The sequence below is a fragment of the Lytechinus pictus genome, chromosome 13 (genome assembly GCF_037042905.1).
Source record: "Lytechinus pictus isolate F3 Inbred chromosome 13, Lp3.0, whole genome shotgun sequence".
In the NCBI taxonomy this organism is placed as follows: Eukaryota; Metazoa; Echinodermata; class Echinoidea; order Temnopleuroida; family Toxopneustidae; genus Lytechinus; species Lytechinus pictus.
In genome coordinates, this window is record NC_087257.1 from 24640428 (window position 1) to 24663147 (window position 22720).

At 35.5% G+C, this 22720-nt stretch overlaps 1 protein-coding gene across 3 annotated transcripts in view; it reads right to left on the bottom strand.

Moving 5' to 3' along the window:
- The window catches only part of LOC129274280 (integrin alpha-9-like), a 42891-nt gene extending 27515 nt beyond the window's left edge, over positions 1–15376 (bottom strand). For 2 of the 3 annotated variants that reach the window (XR_010295403.1, XR_010295404.1), the window contains exons 1-12: positions 15242–15375; positions 13399–13499; positions 11934–12087; positions 10052–10198; positions 9190–9294; positions 7692–7837; positions 6489–6626; positions 5747–5858; positions 5350–5438; positions 3948–4084; positions 1487–1647; positions 749–909 (exon numbers count right to left, since the gene is read on the bottom strand). Coding sequence is in view for 1 of the 3 variants with exons in the window: in XM_054911115.2 (XP_054767090.2) it covers positions 749–909; positions 1487–1647; positions 3948–4084; positions 5350–5438; positions 5747–5858; positions 6489–6626; positions 7692–7837; positions 9190–9294; positions 10052–10198; positions 11934–12087; positions 13399–13446 (1398 nt within the window). In the remaining 2 variants the exon portion in view is untranslated. Of the gene's footprint in view, positions 1–748; positions 910–1486; positions 1648–3947; positions 4085–5349; positions 5439–5746; positions 5859–6488; positions 6627–7691; positions 7838–9189; positions 9295–10051; positions 10199–11933; positions 12088–13398; positions 13500–15241 lie in introns of all 3 variants that reach the window. The other variant, XM_054911115.2, reaches the window with a different exon arrangement.
- Between the last annotated feature and the right edge of the window lie 7344 nt (positions 15377–22720).

Genomic DNA, 22720 nt, shown 5'->3' on the forward strand with positions numbered 1-22720 from the left:
CATCATTATCACCCTCATTATGATATTAAAATCACAAAAACATATTCATTGCTATTGACATATTACTCCTCCTCCTTCTCCTCATTGTCATCACAGTAAACATCATCAATGTGAATACCAACATTATAAGAAGTATCCTCATCAGCATAAACATCCTCTTCTGTCTCTTCCTCCTTCTCATCAACATCATCAATACCATCATCAAAACAACATAATCTCTCATCACAATTCCTCCTACTCCTTGTCACTGCCATCATAATCTATACCCCCCTCAATGGTATTATCAACATCAAAATTACCATCTTCATCAGTTTCAATATCTTCTTCTTCCTCCTCCTTCACCTTTCCTCCTCCTGATGCGATGTTATTACATACATCATAACATAAAACATTATTAAGACCAGTAATGCCATTATCAATACAATCATTAATGCGATCATCAATTCCACCATCAATGTCGTCATCACGACCACCTTCAATGTCATCATAATTACAGTAAACCTCAATACCATCACTAATGTCATCATAAATACCATCATCAATGATATCATCCAAATCATCTTCAATATTATCATATTAGAATAAACCTATTTTATACCATCATCAATGTCATCATCAACGCCATAATAAACACCATCATCAATTTCATCATCAATACAATTATCAAAACTATAATAAACACCATCATCAATTTCATCATGAATACCACCATCAAGACCATAATAATCCTCAAGAACTTCACAGGTACCTGAAGGTATGCTTTGTAATCGAAGCATATATCAACATTCATACGGATCTGCTTTGCAGCGCTTAACTCGTTTAACATTTCTGTTCCATTTTGTAACAGGAATCGAGGCTTGAATCCAGCTGCGGTCTTCTCCTTGTCCAACTCAATGTCAAATATGACATCTGCAAAATGACCAAATTGTTATAGAATCACGTTTTCATATAAGTGCATCATAAACATCTATTTATGTACAACTATCTCTCTCCCGTTTAATATGATGTGTTAATTGCAATCAATTACCTTTGTTTTGGGGATCCACACATATATATATATATATATACACTCATCTTGATTAAGATATGTTTCACTTGATATGCTCACAATTTTCCCTCACACATTTAAGCGGAAGACTCCATTATTTGCGTTAAGAACGGATCTCTCAAATTGCATTCCCTGTTTTGAGCAAGATATTGAGTAATGGTAGCCATCTTGCAGAGGGAGCAATATAATTCTAACAAAAACGAAGGCTTCTCCCTAAACTCTGTGATCTGAATCCATAAAGGTAGTCTTAAAACTGTGGTTTAAAATCCTGGATTATGCAGATTTCATGAAGCAATTATAGCACACATATTTGATAACAATGGCTCAATAATGATGTGTTTTAACCAGAGGATCATGGACCATGCCCTATAATACCCGGTGTGAAATAGCCCAATTAAAATAGGGTTAATAATATTAATACTAATGCTACGTCCTCACCTATATATTGAGGTAATGCTTCCTTTCTTGGCCCAGAGTAGGTGAAGCAGACTGAAATTTCTATGCATGTACCTACTGAATCTATGCACGATGGATTTTTTGGATCGAGAGGGTCGGGGGTCACCGTCAGCGTGACCACAAGGTCAAGCAGGGGTCTCGTTCTAATATCAAAATATAAAATCAATGTGGAAATGTGAAAGGAGATGGTGTGATCTACTAATGAGTTGCTCTATGTGCCTAATATTCACAAATGACAGTGTCATGCCTTTTATCAACATTGTAATTATACCTGCCTCATTTAAATTTTTCTTTCCCTATCCACTCTTTTTTGTTATATTCCTTTCATTTTGTGCAATAATAGATAGGTCTCTTTTATTGCACCATAAGTCTGGTTTATTTCCCCTTTCCTTTCGAAGCCTCCATCAATATTTCACGCTCCAAACTATGATGGCGGTCTCCCACATTCCAAATATATATATTGTTGGTATATAAATATATATATTTATTTATTTTTCAATATGTTTCAATAATTAAAAAAAAAGTATAATTATATCTTAATTAGAATAATGTTATGTATGGATATGTTGGTAATCATTATGTTATTTGCTTATTGTTACTGCATGTCATGCCAAAAACTTGATTATACTTGTAAATGTATATACTTTTGTTATTGGAACGTGGAAATAAAATAAAATGGAATCAAATCAAATCATATTCTCAAAAGAGTTGGAATCGTTTTCCAACTTTGGATTTTTGACAAATCTTCACCAGTATATTTATATTTGTTTATCAGCTTTTATTAACAGAAATTAATGCCAGGTTGAACTTCCCCTTAATAATAATAATAATAATAATAGCCAATTTTTATAGAGCGCCTTTCCCAGAATGGCTCAAAGCGCGTTACAGCATATTATTACCCCGGTCATTGGATTCATTTCAATCCCGCACGAAAAGTGCACAATTTCCACTCCTGGGGAGCATTCCTTGCATTCATCGCAGCCTCATTATGGCGCTGGCAAAATCAAACATACAATATCTTTCGCATCCTACCGGGTACCCATTTAGCACCTGGGTCGAGAGTGGCAAAGTGTGGATTAACGCCTTGCCAAAGGACGCTAGACCGCGGTGGGATTCGAACACACGACCCTCTGTTTACAAGGCGAGAGTCAGAACCACTACACCACGGCTCTTCCCCTTAAATAGGTTTTAATAAAATCTGAATAAGAAATGAAAAATATTGGTAAAGATTTGGCAAAAATCCATCAAATTTTAACTGAGTTACGATTTTAAAGTTTTGGTTTCATGACGTTACATTCCAGCAGCTCCCCCATTGGTCTTATGAAATAAAATTACATATTTATGCAACTTTCTCATAAAATTGAGAATGATATCAACTTGTCCATTCATTATATCACCATTTAATTTCATACATTTATCTATAAGAGTAATACATAATGTATTATTATTATAGAAACAGGTATACAATTATATACATGTTTATTCGGTCATCATAAACCATTAAGAAATTGGAATTTATGGAATATATGTTAGATGACATATGAGCCTGCAGCTTGATCAAACTACTGAGCTAGCATGCAAGGCCTCTGCGTTAAGGGGCCATTCCACAGAGAGCAAGACCGCTGAAAGACCTTTCAAAGACCATGAATTTTGGTTGATCTTTCAGAGGTCTCTCAATGAACCTACAATGGTTTTTTAGGTCTTGCACGGGTCCTGACCAATCTTTCAGTGGTCTTCGTGGTCTTCATGGGCTCCAAAACTTTTTGAAACGGTTCAAAACAGTCTTACAACGGTCTTACAGGAAAATGATCTTTCATTGGTCTTTCAGCAGTCTTTCAGCGGTCTTTCGATGAACTTACAAAGGTCTTAATAGTCTTTCAATGATCTTTTGGCAGTCTCTCAAGATTTTTGAGGAGATCACTGTAAGACTCATTAGAGATCATTGAAAGATCATTCAAAGATCATTGAAAGACCAGGCAAAGTCCATGGAAAGAATTCTGAAAGATCACTTGTCGCATGAAAGATCTCTGAAAGACCATTGAAAGATCTCTATAGGACTAGTCTAAGACCAGTAAGACAAGAAATATCCATCAGTCTTTCAGAGTTCTTTGAGGGGTCTTTCTGAGCCATTCCACAGAGATGACAAATTTCAGTGATCTTGAAGACCGCTGTAAGACCTCACCAATTTTAAGTCTTTCAGTGGTCTTTCAATGGTCTCCGTTCTGTGGAATGGGGGCCTTAGTCTGCATACTGAAATCTTATCAGCTTGTTTTATTGTATTCATGTGTTGCATTTGACATCTGTATATTGACCTATTAGCTCATTTCACTGCGTTGTGTTGCGTTACACTGCGTTTGTCTGCATTCAGGCAATCTGCAGCTGAACGCAAGCAAAAAAAAAAAAACACACACACAAAGGTGTGAGCCAGGCTAAAGGAACGTACTTATAGACAAAGACAGAATCGCTGGCATAAGCTCCAACGGCAAGATCAGGGTAAAAGTTATCGTCAATATCCCCTCCTCCAGCGATGGCGCTTCCAAAGGTTTGAACATTAGGATCTGTATCTCTTCCATCAATCCTCTACACAGACAGAGAGAGGGGGAAGAGAGATGGCGTAAGAGAGAAAGAAAAAAATGGGATAAGAGGGAGAGAGATGGAAAGAGGATGCATTTGTAAGCAAGAGATAGCAAAGAGAGAGAGAGAAACAGAAAATATTGGTGAAATGGGTGAGTGAGACAGATGGATAGAGAGAAAAAGGGGGAGAGGAAATGATTGTGTGAGTGTGAGAGAGAGGGGGAGAAACAAAGACAGAAGAGAATTATTTAATAATGATAATGATTTAGGAGTGACAGAAAGAGAGAGAGGGAGAGAGAAAGTAAACTTTAAAAAGTCTCATGATTGACTTGTTTTAATGGAATTCACAACTTTGACCTAATAAACTAAAATAAGTTAATAGCCCCAAATATTACATGTAGAGTTCTCAACATCCTATCCAATTTAAATCAGGACAATTCAGCTCACTTGTGCTCTTATTACAAAGACACTTTCTATTTTTTTTCCTTCATAATATCATATGTGTGTCAAAACTGCTTAGGAGAGAGGCATATTAGATTAATAGCCAATATTGAACTGGGTAAAATGTCGATTTTGTTGATTGAACAAAAGCAAAAATATTGGAGAAACACTATTTTAGGAAGCGTTGATGAAATTCAATTAAAGGAAAAACCGAGTTGTGGTTTTATAACATGTGAGTTTATTTTATAGGCCCTAAGAGGTAGCTGCTCAAATGTAATTTTTAAAATATGTTAAATTAATGTATTTTTGTAAAACCCCCAAAATATATTTCCCATATTGTTTTATTCTTATCATAACTAAATTGGCATCAGAGTGAACCCTTTAAATGATTCCCAATATTAATAAACTGAATTTTTCTGGAGAAGGTCTCAAAATAAGTTGGATAGAAATGAGACCCTAAGCCCACAGTTCGGGTCAAACCCAATTTGTAAGAGGTTTTGGTGGTAAGACGACCACAAATATTGACCACCTGGTAACCCGATATTGGTTATTAGCCTTGCCACTGCTTGGATAACACAATCATCAAACAGGCTTAAATTTGCTTTCTCCTCAAAAGTAAAATCCCCCATTCCCCCCCCCCCCCATCCTGATAATCCATTATGGATAGAGACTGAAACGAGCACTATGACACAAGATCAATATCAACCTCCAGTGGCATGGCTAGGGAGGGGCAAGGGTGGGGGGGCATGCACCCTTCGCATCTTTTCTGCTAAGGTTAATGTAACATACCCATATCTACACAAACAAGAGAATTGTTATGCGAAATGTACCTGTAAGTATGCCTCGTCGACTCCGCCTGCAATACACTGGTATATGTAGACCACTCCTCCTCCTTCGTATGGTGCCCCTATCGCTATTTCTGTAACACGAATTCAAGAATTCATTGCGTCAAACCAAAGTTACATAAGTTAAAAAACAGACATGCTCAGTGAATTTTGCTCTATGATTATTTCGTGCCCGGAGTACATTGTCATATTTGACAACTTCCCTTAATGTTGATTTGCCGAGATTTACTTCGTCTGTGTCTGCCACTATTGTAACTATCAGATAAAGCATCTGTCGGATAAAACATCTGACAACTCTTTTTGAGAAACTCTCCTTGGGGCAAACTCTCCTCATAGCAAGCAAAGAAATGAAAAAGAATGCGAAAGACTCCCTCTCTCCTACCTGGCAGAAGATCGTCCGTTATGTCGTTGAGACTGACAATAGCATGGCCAAACCTGGAGCCTGGAGTCGATGTCCCATCAAGCGTTTGATGGAGTACAAGATCAGGATTCGTCTGTTAAGAAATTGAAAAAAAGACTGCAGAGATTTCCACTCACCCAATTTCTGTGCTCGACCTTTCACTTTTAAGCCATTTTTGCCAAATCCCACATTCTTATACCTGAATTTCTCCTGCTCGTTTTGTCTGCATTCATTATTTCCTTTCTATTTTCTGTCTTGAATTTGATACCAGGTATGACCTAGCGTTGCAGTAGTGGATATCCTCTTGGCATGATCACTGCGGTCATGTCTTTTATAACGCATGCAACTAGAACTTCAGAGTGACTGAAAATGCATGCTTAAATCTTTATGAAACACTCCCAAGATATATTTGAGATATTAATCATTGATTTATATTATTAGTTTTGGTGTGTTTCACAGTTATTTTAAACAGCGATGGGGCTTCACTTATGGTTTAAAAAGATATTGATTCAATGACATATCAATGCACCAGTATCATTCTATAATCAATGCTTTCTTGCAATTGAGCCCCATCTATAGTAGCCTACAGTGTTAAAGAAAATTTTGCCTGTGAGAAAACGGTAACAGAATTCAAAGTATGTTACTTTTTTACCTTTCTCCTACCTCTATACTTCTTTCAATAAGAAACAAAGAGAAACTAGAAAAGAAAACCCTTTCTGCTTACACCTCCGCTGTTGATGTAAACATAGACTCTGCCTTCATCTTGGTCTACGGAATACAGTGGGGCACCAACAAGGAGATCTGAGAAGCCATCTCCATTGATATCCAGAGCAGCTACTGCACCTCCAAAGTATGTATTCATCTAAAGGATATGAGAATAGCAAGATATAAATATAATAGTAGTAGTAGTAGAAGGAAGAGTAGGAGGAATAGTTGGAGAGATATTAATAGTACTAGTAAAAGTACATGTAGTAGAGGTGGTGGTGGTATTAGCTGAAGTAGTAGTAGTAGTTAGTAGTGGTAGTAGTAGTAGTAGTAGTAGTGGTGGTGGTGGTGGTGGTGGTGGTGGTGGTAGTAGTAGTAGTAGTAGTAGTAGTAGTAGTAGAAGTAGGAGTAGAAGTAGAAGTAGAAGTAGAAGTAGAAGTAGAAGTAGAAGTAGAAGTAGAAGTAGAAGTAGAAGTAGAAGTAGTAGTAGTAGAAGTAGTAGCAGTAGCAGCAGCAGCAGCAGCAGTAGCAGCAGCAGCAGCAGTAGCAGCAGCAGCAGCAGCAGCAGCAGTAGTAGTAGTAGTAGTAGCAGTAGCAGCAGCAGCAGTAGCAGCAGCAGCAGCAGGTAGTAGCAGCAGCAGCAGGTAGTAGCAGCAGCAGCAGCAGCAGCAGCAGCAGCAGGTAGTAGCAGCAGCAGCAGCAGGTAGTAGCAGCAGCAGCAGCAGGTAGTAGCAGCAGCAGCAGCAGGTAGTAGTAGTGGTAGTAGTAGAAGTAGTAGTAGTAGTACATCTGAGAAGGTTCATTTAATACTGACTTGTTCTTAAGAAAAAAATCCCATTGATCACAAGTTCAGGTCTCTAATGCCTATAACAAATAATTTCAGCATACAATAGCAACCAAACAAGCAATAAAATGTGTCAGTACAAATTCACATTACTTTGCACAATCCAATATAAATTCAATAAATGGATTACAAGATGAATAAAGACATTTCATTAAGAACCCGAAGACTTTAATAACTTCAATATATGTCATGCAGTTAAGCAAAATTTGTTAAGAATTGGTTAAAAAATCAAAGAAATTAACATGGTATGAATCCAATGAGAGCAATATTTTATATCTAAAATATGCCAATGCATGATAAACTACAAGATATTTCAAACGAATTCTTGTTTCAAAATTTCCAACCTTATCTTTGAATTATTTTTACATCTATTCTTACCATCTCTCCTTGCAACTCTTGATAAACTTGAAATGTTTGAAGGTCATGGATGTAAACTTTGCCAACTAACCCTCCAGCCCTGGGCGCTCCCGAAGCACCCTGTTGAGTGGTATTTGTTCTGAAATATCCCACAGTTGTAGAGTAACCTAGAAGTAATCAATGAGATTATTTCATACATTTATTCATTTATCATTTACTTCTTTAATTCATTCATTTATTCATCCATCCATCAATTAATCAATTCATTTATTTCTTCATCAATTTATCGATTGATTTACACATTTATATCTCCATTCATTAATTAATTCATTCATTCATTCATCTATTCATTTATTCATTCATTCATATAACTAGTCATTTTATCTATTGATTTGTCTGTTTATCCATCCATCCATTCAATTATTTATCATTTGTTCTTTCAATCATTTATCTGTCTTATCATAAATGCATCAATTAATATGCATCCCAAGATCAAATTCAAATTAAACATTGATTGTGTACTAAAATCATTTCTTGTAGATAATTATATACATTTTTTCTCTTCCTTTATATTATTTAAATATATAGTTCCAGATGTGGAACATAAAGCAAATAATCACCTTTGAAGGGAAAGTTCACCCTGAAAAAAAAGTTTGTTGTAAAAATAGCCCTCAAAATAATAAGAAGTATTGCTGAAGGTTTGAGGAAAATCCATAAAAAAAAAAAGATATTAGAATTTGAATTATTTGAACTTTCCTACATACCCTATGGCAAAGAATCAATGAAATGTCTTTTTCTCAGAAAATTGAAAATGGTTTTATTGCACCTTTAGTATAACAATAGAAAAATCCTTTCACACCTGTTCCTAAAACAAACAAAAAAATTAAATCATCACAAACCATTAAAAAATCGAAATTTTATATCACATAACATATGGGGGGCGGCTGCTCGTATATGACGTCACAAAGAGAAAAAAGAAGACAAAGTAAGTCATCACAAACAAATTAAAAAAAAAACATACATCTATGGGGCAGCTGCTCGTTTATGACGTCAAAAAATCAAAAACTTAAAATTCCAATAACTTTCTTAATCTTTAGTGAATTTTGCTCAAAACTTCACCAATGTTTTTTCTTATTATTTCGGCTATTTTTACCACAAACTTTTCTTCAGGGTGAACTTCCCCTTTAATTTCAGTTGACAAGACAAACTATCCATTCCTCCAAGAGCTGAATGTAAACACTACCTTACCTTAGCAAAGCTGCAGAAAGATAGCTCTACATCTAACTTGCCTTGAGAGTGATAATCGGCCAATCACTTTCATCATCGATATTTGCTTATCTAAACTATTTAAACTTTCCAAACATGTGTCACTTATCAATCATGAAAATAATTAAGTTACTATAAAACATGAATAATTCTATGTTTTTTATATATATATATTTTTGTCTGTCAAGCAAGTTATCAGTTGTACCTCTTTAGCAAATAAATTATTTGAAAAAACATTTTCTCTAGAACTTACCGACATATTGAAAGAAGTCATCATATGAATAGTCTGTATTCCAGTCCCTTAAAACACCAGAATCCATTTGATTATCTGTGTCAATTTGTTGCTTGAATATAGTACCTGCAAATGAAATGTTAAAATAACAGGCTGTATTCTGCTTCTCATGAAAAATATGGTTTATGAATAAGTATCAGTAGTTAAGAGAGAAGTTCATCATAATGATAAGTAATGATAATGAACCCTGAGGCTTGTGATCTATGGTCCCGAGGCATAGACCACAACACCTCTACATACTATCATATTACCTTTTACCTATATCCTCCATATGCCTAGAGGCACATAGGGCCTCCACCAGAATGTCTCCAACCTGGCCTGTCGGAGGCCATAGCTTTGGCTTCTACCCAAGTCCTCCATTCGGCCTGGGTCCTTTCTTTTTCGACTCTTTGCCGCCAAGTTGTTTTGGGCCTGCCCCTTTTGTTGTGCCCATTTTCCTTTTCCCTTCTGGTGCCCAGGGTAATGCTGTGTTGTGGACGCTTGTAGGTTCCCCCCTTAATGTATGCCCGATAAATTTCCATCTTCTCCTCTATTCTATATCCTATCATAATCTTTGATTTTATGCTAAAATCAGGGTTAATAGTCAAAGGCAATCATCAAAGTTAATGACCCTAGATACCATTCTATTGACCAAAATGCCTCTCTCATTCGCCATGGAGATTTGTTGTGCCCATTTTATAGTTTATCCATTTGAACTGTAATGTATAATGTGCCATTACTACAGTAACCTCCTTCTAAAAATATTGGAATTTAACGTCTGTCAAATGAATAAACAAATAAAAAAATCCTCAAATTGGCAATGCTATTCATTGCAAAGGCCTACCAGTCCAGTCATATGATCCAGGTGCACCAGCGACGAAGGTTTCTGAATCCTCACCATCTTTTGCGTAAGCTGCGCTCATACCAAACTGGCACCAACCTTGCCAGCGCGTTGATTCATTTGCAACTAGATCATCTCTCCATGCGCTCTCTGGTGGTTTAAAAGAAACAAAAGGTGTCAAGACACTGACTTATAGGGGAAGTTCATCCTGGCGAAAAGTTTATTGTAAAAATAGCAGAAAAATGATTTAAAATATTTCCGAAGATTTGAGGAAAATCCATCAGAGAATGAAAAAATTGATTATTGATTTGTGATGTTATATGCGAGCAGCTTTCCTACTTATCGTATGATACAAAATCAATTATATGTCATTTTCTCAGAAAATTAAAAATGATTTGTATTGTACCTTCCATATATCAATTTCACACCTGCTCCTAAAAAGAAAGTAAGAAGTAAGTCATCATGAACCATTAAACATATGGAATTTATCACTTTCATATTATATAACATATGAGGCAGCTGCTCCCTTATGATGTCACAAATCAAAAATTTGAAATTCTTATAACTTTCATAATCTTTAATAGATTTTCCTCAAACCTTCACCGATACTATTTCATTTTTTTTCCTAATATTTTTAAACAAAGTTTTTGTCAAGGTGAACTTCCCCTTTAAAGAAGAAACTCTCTCAAAGTGAATTGTGAATGTTGATTATAATAAAGAAACAAGTGTACGCTGTATTATTTTGAAACTACCAAAACAATCAGATATGAAACATATTGTTATAAAAAGCGAGTCACATGCACTCATGCAGAAACACATGTGTAGGACTAAAGACTTATGTTTTACCCATATTTTCATTCTTTTTTTTCTTTTTTTTTTCATAACTAATTTAACGCAACTGAAGGAATATAATCTTTAGTGGATTTTCTCAGGAAGATGTTGCTCCTAAATAAAATTGTTTTCATATTTCCCATGATGGAGTTCTCCTTGTAGACAACAAACACAAGAAACATGATATTGTAATGTAATATATGATAAGTATATTAAAGAACATATATTGATAAACAATATACAATAGTAGTATATATTATATTACATTGGGAAATGAAATGAGAAGCGCATTAAATGGCAACCCAAAACACCAAACAAAACTTTTTTTGGAAAAAAAAGAAAATCAAACAAGCTTAACACTGAAAGTTTAATCAAAATCTCATCTAAAATAAGAAAGTGATAACATGCTACATTTCAATTAATTTCACAAAACAGCTATACCAGTAATCACATCTTGGTTGATATGCAAGTGAGGAAACTGATTATGCCACACAATCACAATTTCATTTGTATACATTTATGAAATATGAATTATTTTTATTTTCTCCTGATCATAATCTGAAAACAAAGTTGACTCCTGCCTGGACATGGAGATTTGCCATTGTTGTGATTTGATGGGAACAATAATGTATAAATTCAAAGGATAAAATACAAAAGAAATAGTGAGGAGGGACATCATTGGCTCTCTCATTTGCATATCATTGTGTTGTGCATATAAATGTTTTGTGAAAATAAGCAAAACTACTGTAATTTTTTAATTTTACATCCCATTTTGATGAAATTTTGAGCATTATGCTTAAAAGATTTTTCTCTTTTCTAAATTGACTTTCTGTTGAGGCGGACTTGCCCTTGATAAAGCCAAGCCTCAAAGAGTAAGTCCTAAGAGTAATAATAATCAATAACTTTGGTGTTTAAAGCTTAAATAGAAAATAAGATAAGATAGTACACACATAAAATGAAGAGAAAAAAAGGATGCTAACAAAAGGATGAATGTTGAATCTGATAAAGAGAAAGGGGAAAATATTCTCTGCAGAATTTCTTTTTTCCTTCCTACCTTCTGCACAGGGGTTAAACCTGGTATACACATCTTGTAAACCTGAGTCTAGTGTGATGCATATACCCTGGGTATAACGATCTATCTTTACATCAGAAAGGTCTGCGTTGGGCTGGACGATGGCATAGTTATTTCCATAACGATGTCCACAGACCTGAATCAGATAATTATAAGAATGGTGATGAATGTTTGACATTTAGAACTTAGCAGCATTCTAAACAAAAGGTACTATAGTGACTACAATTCAAGGATTTGCCACCCAGTTACATACATGTGATATAATAATAATAATATAATAATGTAACAATATAATGACTGAAATAATGACATCTATGGTGTGCATATAATAACGTAATTGAATTGTTGTGCAGTATAATCTATGTAAATAATGTATGTATATTTTGTAATCATGCCAACAGAGTGAATTTCCATTGAGGAAAATAAATTAATTAACGAATCTGAATCTGAACAATTAGTCTTTCAAAGAAAAATAGAGAAATGGAGGAAAGGTAAATTTTAAGGGAAGATTTGATGACAAGAACAAACAGTATTCTAAATGTTGGAAACTGCAACAGTAAAATATATGAGAGTATCAACATAACTGTAAAAACATTGTTTAAAATTTCAAGCGCATTGTTTAAGCCTGTCACTCGAAAAATAATGTTTAAACTTTAAAACAAGTTGTTTACCCTCTTGAACAAATTGTTCAATCTTTTAAACAAGTTGTTTAAAAAGTTTTGCAAACATATTTAAACAGTAGTGAAGGGAATACAAGGTCTACAATACTGTAATGTGTCAGTAATTGAAGAGAGATTATGAGATTGGCTGGTTGCATTGATGCTAAATGGCGATAATGCCATGTTGTTGTTTTATTATTCTTATTCTGTCATCTTCTTCTCTCTAAATCTTCTTCCCCAAAGTCTTATTCGTTTAACATGTTCTTGGGACCCTGTCCTGATCCCTTGTCTTAATCCTTCCAAATTTTTTGGACATTTTATTGAGGACCCAATATTGTGCACCTGATAGTTCCCAAAATCATTCATGCATGACCATTCAGGCGCCATTTTTCCCACTTTCTGGTCCATTTCTATAAATTCTTTATTCCATCATATCTCCCTTATACTGCATGCTACAGATTTCGGAAAAAATGATGTAGATACATGTAATCTAAGAGTTGCCCTTTCATCTGCGATGCAGAACCTGCCCTTCAAACCGACATCTTCATGCTCTAAACTCAAATAAAGAATAGTTTTCCTTCAAAAATCTAATATTTTCTTAAATGTTTTCCAACCAATTCAAAGAATTCCTATTCCATTTGTGTCAATGTAATATTACTATTCTTTATTTATCTCTATCAAGGTAGGCCTAGCTTGTCTTACCGAGTAGAGGAGGATGTGAACTTTAAGAATGTGTTTGCATTAGGGTGCTTCAAAACAGAAATTAAGAAAAAACCCATAATAATTACTGTGAGTTCATTATTTGCCCCCTGTTGGTGAGCAATAGAAACGCCCATCCAGCCATTATCTGGATAATCCACAATCCCTTCCGTATTGAGGGACTCGGCATCTGTAGAGAAAAAGAAACAGAATCAAGATCGTGAACAAACAGTTTACAATCTGGGGTTGGAAGAAAAGAATTTAGGATTTACAGGAATGTTATATTCCTCGTTTTCTTCCTCACAACTGCGGCAGAGGAACTGATGCCTTTATTTCATACTCTGTAGTCTTATCATTCTATTGAACCATATTCAATGTTTGAAATACTTTATAAATAATAATAACAAAATATAATCAATTACAATCATAACAGGGTTAGAGGATAGAGTTACCCCTTCACAAGCCCACCCCCAGACCTGCCAACCTCTGGGAATGAAAAACTGTATTCTGTGATTAAAAAAAATGTATTTTTCCCCAAAAAGGTGTATTTCATAATAAAATGCTTGGCGCACTCGCTCATCGCGGCGCTCAAGCTGCATGCAAGCTAAAATGCGCACTGCTCTTGCAGATGAAAAAAAAAACATTAAAACATGTGTATATCTTCACCCTGGTTTGAACAAAATGATTGAAAAAAAAACCAAGTTACCTGAAATTACATTGATCTAATAACCATATTTGTGCACGTTTTATTTATTTATTTTTTTTTTTACAAAAAACATATTTTTCAAAGAAAAAACGTACTGCCGTATTTTGGTTGCAACAACGTACTAAATACGGCTAAAATGTACAGGTTGGCAGGTCTGCACCCCCCCCCCCCTTAAAAAATATTGATGATGATGGTGGGAATTTAAAAAAATGAATGTTGAGTAAAAAAAATAAACATAAAAAAGAATAATTGAAATTAGAATAGAAAAAGAAATTAAAAGAAAATAAGCATATGTTTTTTACACAACTATATATGCAGCCAAAACCTTCATTTTTAAATGAAACATTTAAAAGCACTGTCACTTTGCTAGCTCACTATGAAGGTGGCTTGTTTTGCATATTTGCATCGATTGTGGTTCCATTCCATCCCATTCCAATGAATATGAGAGAATATGAAGCGCAATTATATTCATAAGTAGGGTAGACTTGGCCTTTATTAGTACAGACTGGGAATACACAAGTACAAAGTGCTCCAACAAAAAAAATGAATGAGAACGAAAGGAAACAAATGGCTGATATCTCTTAAAATGTCCCTGGTTACAAGACACAAACTTTATCTATTGATCATCATCTGACATTTATGTTTCCAATGAAATCAATCATAAACAGCCCTATGATCAATCTGTGGGTTTATTTTCAATAGGTCTAATGCCAACTTGTCCCATTACTAACGCGTCTCATTTGGTATACCGGCCATCAGTTTGTCCACTATCCACTGGTCTAATTGCCAATTCGTCAATAAACAATTTCGTCTACAAACCAGTTGGTCCAATAGCCGTTTACTTAGTCTATATACCATTTAGTCTAATTGGACTAAGTGTTAATTGAGCGTAATGAATACAAATAAAATGGATTATTAGACCAACTGGTTATGAGATAAAATGGTCATAGACGAACTGACGATTAGACAAAGTGATGATTGGACCAAATGGTTGTTAGACGAATGTTGATGGATGGAATGGCATTAGACTAAATGAAGGTAGACCATGTGGTGATTGGACAAGTTGGCAATAGATGAATAGGCAATTTACCGATCTGTGTATGGGCATGGAAAATAAATTATTTGGTATTAAAGATACAGCCCTTCCATGCACTTTTCCCATTTTTTTTTTAACTGGATGGACATCCAGAAAATGAAATAAATCTGTCTAAAAAGTGTCTTCTTACCTGTCCCATAAGGATTGTCGATTGTGATAGACCTGCATTGAACAGACTCTCCGACGGTGCATTCAAATACGCTTCCTGGTTTCTCCGCATTCTGCCCTAAGCCCGATGACTGAGTACCTCTGGGTGCACCCACTACATGCCTATACATTGAATGAAACAAGAAAAAAAAACAAATATGAAATTAATCACATAGGCCTACAAGTGATTGAAGCCACATAGACATGATTTTAAAGGGGGACTGTGTATATAGTCTCTCATTGACCTGTGTTGAAATAAACGTTTTCAGATATCTACTAATACTACAGAGAATAAATTGATCTATAATTGTATTTGCATAGAGAAACTAAAATGTCTTTAGAGGAAAAGTAATTGTTTTGCTACTAGGTAACATAATTATTGCGGTATAAGTGTATTGAGTAGTTAATTAGCATGTTATCATTCAAGTGGGTCTATATTACTAGACTACACTAGCATTATGGGTCAGGAAACTGGCCAGGTATGAGTAGTTGAGGACTCGAGATGGCGCTATTGGTTTGTATCTGCTTTAAGGGGATGGTGGTATCTTCTTCTATACGCTATTTATTTTACCCTTTTATTCACAGTTGTTATTCACGTCATGGAATTTAAAGGTCAAGTCCACGACAGAAAAATTTGGATTTGAATAAATAGAGATAAATCAAACTAGTATAACGCTGAAAATTTCATCAAAATCAGATGCAAAATAAGAAAATTATGGCATTTTGAAGTTTCGCTTATTTTTCACAAAACAGTGATATGCACAACTCAGTGACATGCAAATGAGTCAGTCGTTGATGTCCATCACTCACTTTTTCTTTTGTTTTTTATTGTTTGAATTATACAATATTTCATTTTTTTTTACATATTTGACAATAAGGACCAACTTGACTGAACCATATAGTATTAAACAATGCTCATTCCACATGTTCAGGGAGGAATTAATCGTTGTTTCTCTTGACAATGAGGAGAAAATTAGAATATTTCATATTTCATAAAATAAAATACAAAAGAAATAGTGTGTGGATGACGTCATCACTCTCCTCATTTGCGTACCGACCAGGATGTGCATATAACTGTTTTGTAAAATTAAGCGATACTTTAAAATGACATAACTTTCTTACTTTACATCCGATTTTGATGAAATTTTCAGTGTTATGCTTGTTGGATTTTTCTCTTTTTATTCAAATAAACTTTTTGTTGGGGTCGACTTGTCCTTTAAAGAAGTATTTTAGCCACTTTCAAGGTCATTCTTAACTATCGGTAGTAATTTCAATTTCTAAATATATAGGCTTAATTCAATAAACATATATGAATGTTCATGTAAAACAAACCATCTCCTGCGCCTTTGAATGTCTTTGACAGATACATGGCGCTATACAAATGCTGTGCATCATCATCATCATCTCCTTCCTTCCCTAAATAGCTTTGTTCAAACCAAACTGCAAAACTACAACCACCCCAATGTAATACCCCACCAATTTTAATTTTATAGTTTACAACTGACAAGTTCAGTGATGTTGGTTACGTTTCATTTTCTTTTCATGAAGTAATGATAAATGAATGTTAAAAAACATTCATCTTTTTACAATGATCATGAAAAGTGATTGGCTTTACTTTATGGTATGACATTCAATTTTGAATTATGTGAATCAGATAATATAGGAACAAGACTGTCGCTGGGAGAGCACATAATAAGTGGAGTTATTGGTCAAGCAAGAAAAGTGGAAGGTGGCGACTTCACCTTTGACCTTTTGACCTCAAAATCGATAGAATTCCTGTGCTCCAGGCTAGTATCATACACACCATATTATATGAGCCTAAGTTAAGTTAAACTTAAGTTATCGCGTTTAATTACAAGGACTTCAGAAGGGTGAGATGAAAACATGTCACTGTGACCTTGACCTTTAAAAATTTTGACCTCAAAATCGAAAGGCTTCCTGGGATCCATGCTAGTATCATACACACTAAATTACATGAGCCTAGGTTAAGTTAAACTGAAGTTATCGCGTTTGCAAGGACTGCACAAGGGTGAGATGAAAACACGTCACTGTGACCTTGACCTTTGACCGTTGGACCTCAAAATCAACAGGCTTCCTAAGATCAATGCTTGTATCATATACACACCAATTATATGAGCCTAGGTTAAGGTAAACTGAAGTTATCGCGTTTACAAGGACGTACTGCAGAAGGGTACAATGAAAATACATCACTGTGACCTTGACCTTTTGACCTCAAAATCGATTGGCTTCCTGGGATCCATGCTAGTATCATACACACCAAATTATATGAGCCTAGGTTAAGTTAAACTGAAGTCATCGCGTTTACAAGGAAAAGTTAACGGACGGACAGACAGACGGATCGACGGACACCGAGCGTGATTTTTAATACGTCCCGTCGAGACGGGCGTATAAAAATGAATATCAACATGAATGACAGAAATTGCAGCAGTTATAGTAACAAGAGAGTAACGATCTCGATCTCAATTTCAAAGGGTAGTTTGTATCATCTCATAATCTACTAAACCATGAACAGGAAAAGTACCGGAAGTTATTCTATCTAGAACCCGGAAGTAGAGTATTAGATGCTCACAATGTAAAATAGAGAGATCAACCGTTTGGAAGGCACGATAACAGAAGTGGCACTGGTAGAGCTAAACACTGAATTATGGATATATAGTTATAGAGTAACGCAGAAGCAACTCAGAGGAAATTTATCTTGGCAGATTTATTTATGAATGGAAGAGATAACGAACAGTCATTTTGAATGTTTATTCCTTAGGAAAGGGGTCTCAAACTGATGTCCCCAAATGATTGTACAATATTGCCCTCGTATAAGAGTTATGTACCCCCCCCCCTCTTTCACATCCTCTGTAAACTGATATAGATTCAATCACTGGCGGCTCCAGGGGGTGGACAGCCGGCGCGCCGGCCCGTGCCCTCCCCCCCCCTTTGAGAGGCACAATTACAATTTGTAAAGTAAAAATGCCGTTAAGTATATATGCCCCCCCCCCCCCCCCCCCCTTCGTAAGTGAAGACCTTTTTTCTTTCTTTTTGCTTGTCAAATTCCTCGGGAAAATGTGCCCCCACTTTCGAAAAATCCTGGATCCGCCCCTGGATTCAATACAAAAAGAAGAAGACGAATATAAAGTCGGCCCCATACAGACAGTACCACCCCCGAATCAGTGATCATCCCGGTGATCATCAGGGCACGCTGGACATCAGTGCCCGTTATGATCCTCGATGGTAAATTGTTCATAACAAGGGAATCCAGCCAAAATGAAAACTTGTATTAAAAGGAAAATAGGAAATTCAGAGAAACAGATTAGTGAAAATTTGAACAGAATCAAACAAACAATAAGAAAGGTATATTCATTTTGTTCAACAAGTTTGGTTGTCAATTAATTGGTCAAAGTTTATAATCAAAAGACAACCTCGTTGTTCATATTATGCATTCGTTAAATCGGGGATATATATTACATACCAATTTTATAACATTATGGAAGGTATTTAAAGCGACTGAATAAAATAATTTACAACAACAGAAGATATAAGGGGACGTTGATTCGAAATAAATTGTGTGTCCTCGTTATCTCAACCTAACCATGGTATAAAGCATGGAGGTGACATACACACCTTTGCGTGTTTTGTGTGGATCGAAATTCAATTCTAATAATTCAATGCAGTTTAAATTTTCTAGTCTGATGCAAAATAATAAAAGATATTCATTTTGTTCACAATATAATAGCTCGTACAACCTACATCGAAATAAACAGATACGCACACCAAACAAGTGGAACGCCTCTGGCAGTCTCGTCAGCATAACGCGATTTTATGAGCAGCATTACTGGCTTTGACACAGCTAAGATGAATAATTATTCACAAAAATCCAATTCCAATCCATAGGGCCTATGACAATAAAATACTAATTTCATTGACCCTAAATTACCATTCACCTTGATCATGTGACCTAAAACTCGTGCAATACGATCAGTAATAGTCGATAAACCTGATGTTCATGTAATGTTTCATGTTCCAGATCCATTAACTTATAGATGTAAGCTTGGTTACAATTTCAATGTTGATTCCCCCAACGTGGTCAAAGTTCATTGACCCTAAATAACCTTTGACCTTGGTCATGCACCCTGAAACTAAGATTATGTTGAAAATGACGACGACGGCGGCGAAAAGCAAGACGATCAGTGATACATTACTTGATTATCCTTTAATATGTCCAAGTATCCTGAGCTAGGACTAGGTCCATATACTTTCTATGGTGACACTTCAAAACTTAACCTTGATTAAGATTTTCATGTTTACGACGCTGTCGCTGTCGCCGCCGCCGTCTCCATAGCGGCGCTTACAGTCTCGCTCTGCTATGCAGGCGAGACAAAAATGGAACCCTCCGCCTTCCAGTCATAAACTAGACACTGTTCTCATGGATAAACTTCTCTTGGTAATAAGACATTATAATATATACATATCTATTGGAATTAGATAATAATATATCTTGTTACCATATATCATTAATTTACAGCATAACTTTCACACACTTGTAGTTTAATCTCGTATTGGCATGTTTTATAGACATTTTTGTATCTTGAATCATTCCACACCTGTCGTGTCCAAGTATCAAATTCGGACCACAAATCAGGATAACATATCATTTGACATCTGAACAATAAATTCAAAGTCTAACTGAAAATGAAGCTGAAATTGAAACCAATGTACGCACGTTTTCCAGTGAGACGATCCATGTGTACTATATTCACTAACCATATACACATTCTAACTATACTGTACGATGTGAAGGTAAATATAATATTTATGTGACAACCGGAATCAAAGTCCAAGTATTTTTTAAGTAGCATGCATGCAGACAGAGTAAACAGAACGATGAGTTATTATGAAAACATGAAGTATCTATCTCCCTTACAAATTTCGTCTCGGGATACAACTCCGTTCGTTCAAAGGATTGTGACGGTGGGGGTTCTTCAAGTAGGCCTATTCCACTTTCATTACTACTTCAGCATTGCTGTATTTGCTGTATAATTTGCACTACACCTTGTACCACGACCCACTTGTAGATTAGAGTCTCGATCAGATTATTCGTTTGGAACCTACAAAGCTATACTACTACTCTACTACTACCGCTGCATGCAGCTGCTGCTGCTACTACTACTTTACTACTACTACTACTACTACTACTACTACTACAACTACTACTACTACTACTACTACTTCTACTACTAATACTAATACTACTACTACTACTGTTGCTGCTGCTGCTACTAGTACTACAGGGACCGCGGAACGGTCTCCTTCTTCTTCAACAACATTTGTTTCGAAATCCAAATCGAGATGTAACTACTGGGTTTCTTCCATTTCATGATCGAACTACTCAGTGACATTGTGGAGAAATCGCACGTTCACTAGCATCCGCAATAGGTTTTGCACGCAAACTGTGGAGCTTGATGTGGAAAAGCCAATCACGCCTCTAGTTCCATCATACACGTCATCAAATTCGAGTCACTTCAGAGACCGATGCGAGGCTATTTCGGAAAGGCATTTTAGCGCTTTTTAATTGGAGATCTCTACCTTATGTATTATTTTCGTTATTTTCAAATGACCTAATGATAATCCCCACATCATTACCTTTCCATTGATACATAATAAGACGTATTTCATAATCAATATATTTCTCTATTCAGGTCGAGATTCGGAGGTAAATTTAAACGCCGAAAAAGATGTGTTTGAATAAAAATCACCACCACCACTACTTCTACTACTACTGCACAATCCTTTGAACGAGCGAAGACGCATGAGTAGTAGGCCTATAAAGTAGGAGGGAAAAGGAAGAAAAGGGGGCCAAAAAGAAAAAAAAGAGGAGAGCATAGAAGACGATTTTCTTTTTTTTTCCAGTCGTTTAATATCCCTATAATTCAAGTGAGAAAAAGTGACGTCATCTCTACGACATTCCCCACCGCTCCTATCGAAATACCACAGATGAATATCCTAAATTCTATCTCCGTGGCAACACCCTGGTGCCACCCCCTTGACTGACAATTTTAACGGGAAAATAATCCCGGTGGTGGTTGTTTTTTTTTTTGGGGGGGGGTATTTATTTACTTATGGAGGGATGAGTGCCCCTGGTAAATTCGTAATCCGCCCAAACTGTATATCAACGCCTCATTATAAAGAAATATTACTGCTTCTACTAGTCCTGTCTATTGTCAATGCAACAAATCATAATGATAATAATAATAAATAATATTGATGATGATGATGATAATAATAATAATAATAATGTGTATAATCACATGTCACTAAACTTACTTTGAATTTCATAAGATAAAGGAAATATGTGATTGCTAATAGAGAAGAACGTGACTACCACAATATCAACACAATAAAAAAAGACAAATAATGTTATTGTTTTTTACCCTGGTATTGCTCATTAACATTTTGTCAGTCACATTTTCGATTTATGAATCAAAGACACATTGACTTTGGTTATTCTTGAGAGGAAAATCGTGCAGGAATGTACTTTCATGAAAAGGCAATTACTGGAGTTGAGGGAATTTCGGGATAAAGAATTACCATGGTTACAACACTATACATGTTCCTCGTTGCTATATACATTTCTCTGTCTTAGAGAAAATAATTTTAGAATAATATTTACGTTTATAAACAATATGAGAATCATTGAATGGCTAAACAAACTACACAATATTAAAATATATGGGAAAAGCATTTCGGTTTGATTTAATTTTCAGTCAAAGTAAACATTGTAAATCGGAAAAGGGTTTATTTATTCTATTGTTTATCCCTTCTTTTATTTGCATAATTCAATTTCCATGAATACACGGTCAATCTTTATTTTTTTATTTGCCTTTCCTTAGAATTCCAGGTCAATAATTCATTTGTCCTCTCTAGTTAGCATGTACCGATGAACCCCTGGATAAAGCTTCTAAAATTACCTGTTTTTCCCTCCTGGGAGGATTTAAGAAACAATGATCTATGAAGATTCATCAACGCGATTACAGACTAAAGAGTACCGAAGTGATGACGTCACAAAAAACTTTTTTTTTTTGCATTTCATCGGTTTTATTCCATATATTGGTAGAGCATGATGAAAAACAAACACAACCAAAATTTGGTGGTAATCGGTCCGTGGGGGCCTTACTTCATTAATACATAACTAGCCCTATTCAAGTCAGTGTATTATTGGCCTGGTTCCTAACATTAGAACCAGGCCAATAATTTACTTCAATGGGGCTAATTAGGTATTCATGAGGTCATATCTTGGGGCCCCCATGGACCAATTTCCACCCAATTTTGGTTGTGTGGGTTTTTCATCATGCTCTACCAAAATATGGTATCAAAATTGCTGATATACAAAAAGAATGAAAATTGATGACGTCACACTTATTCTTTATATTATTTTGCCTGCTATTGTACAATG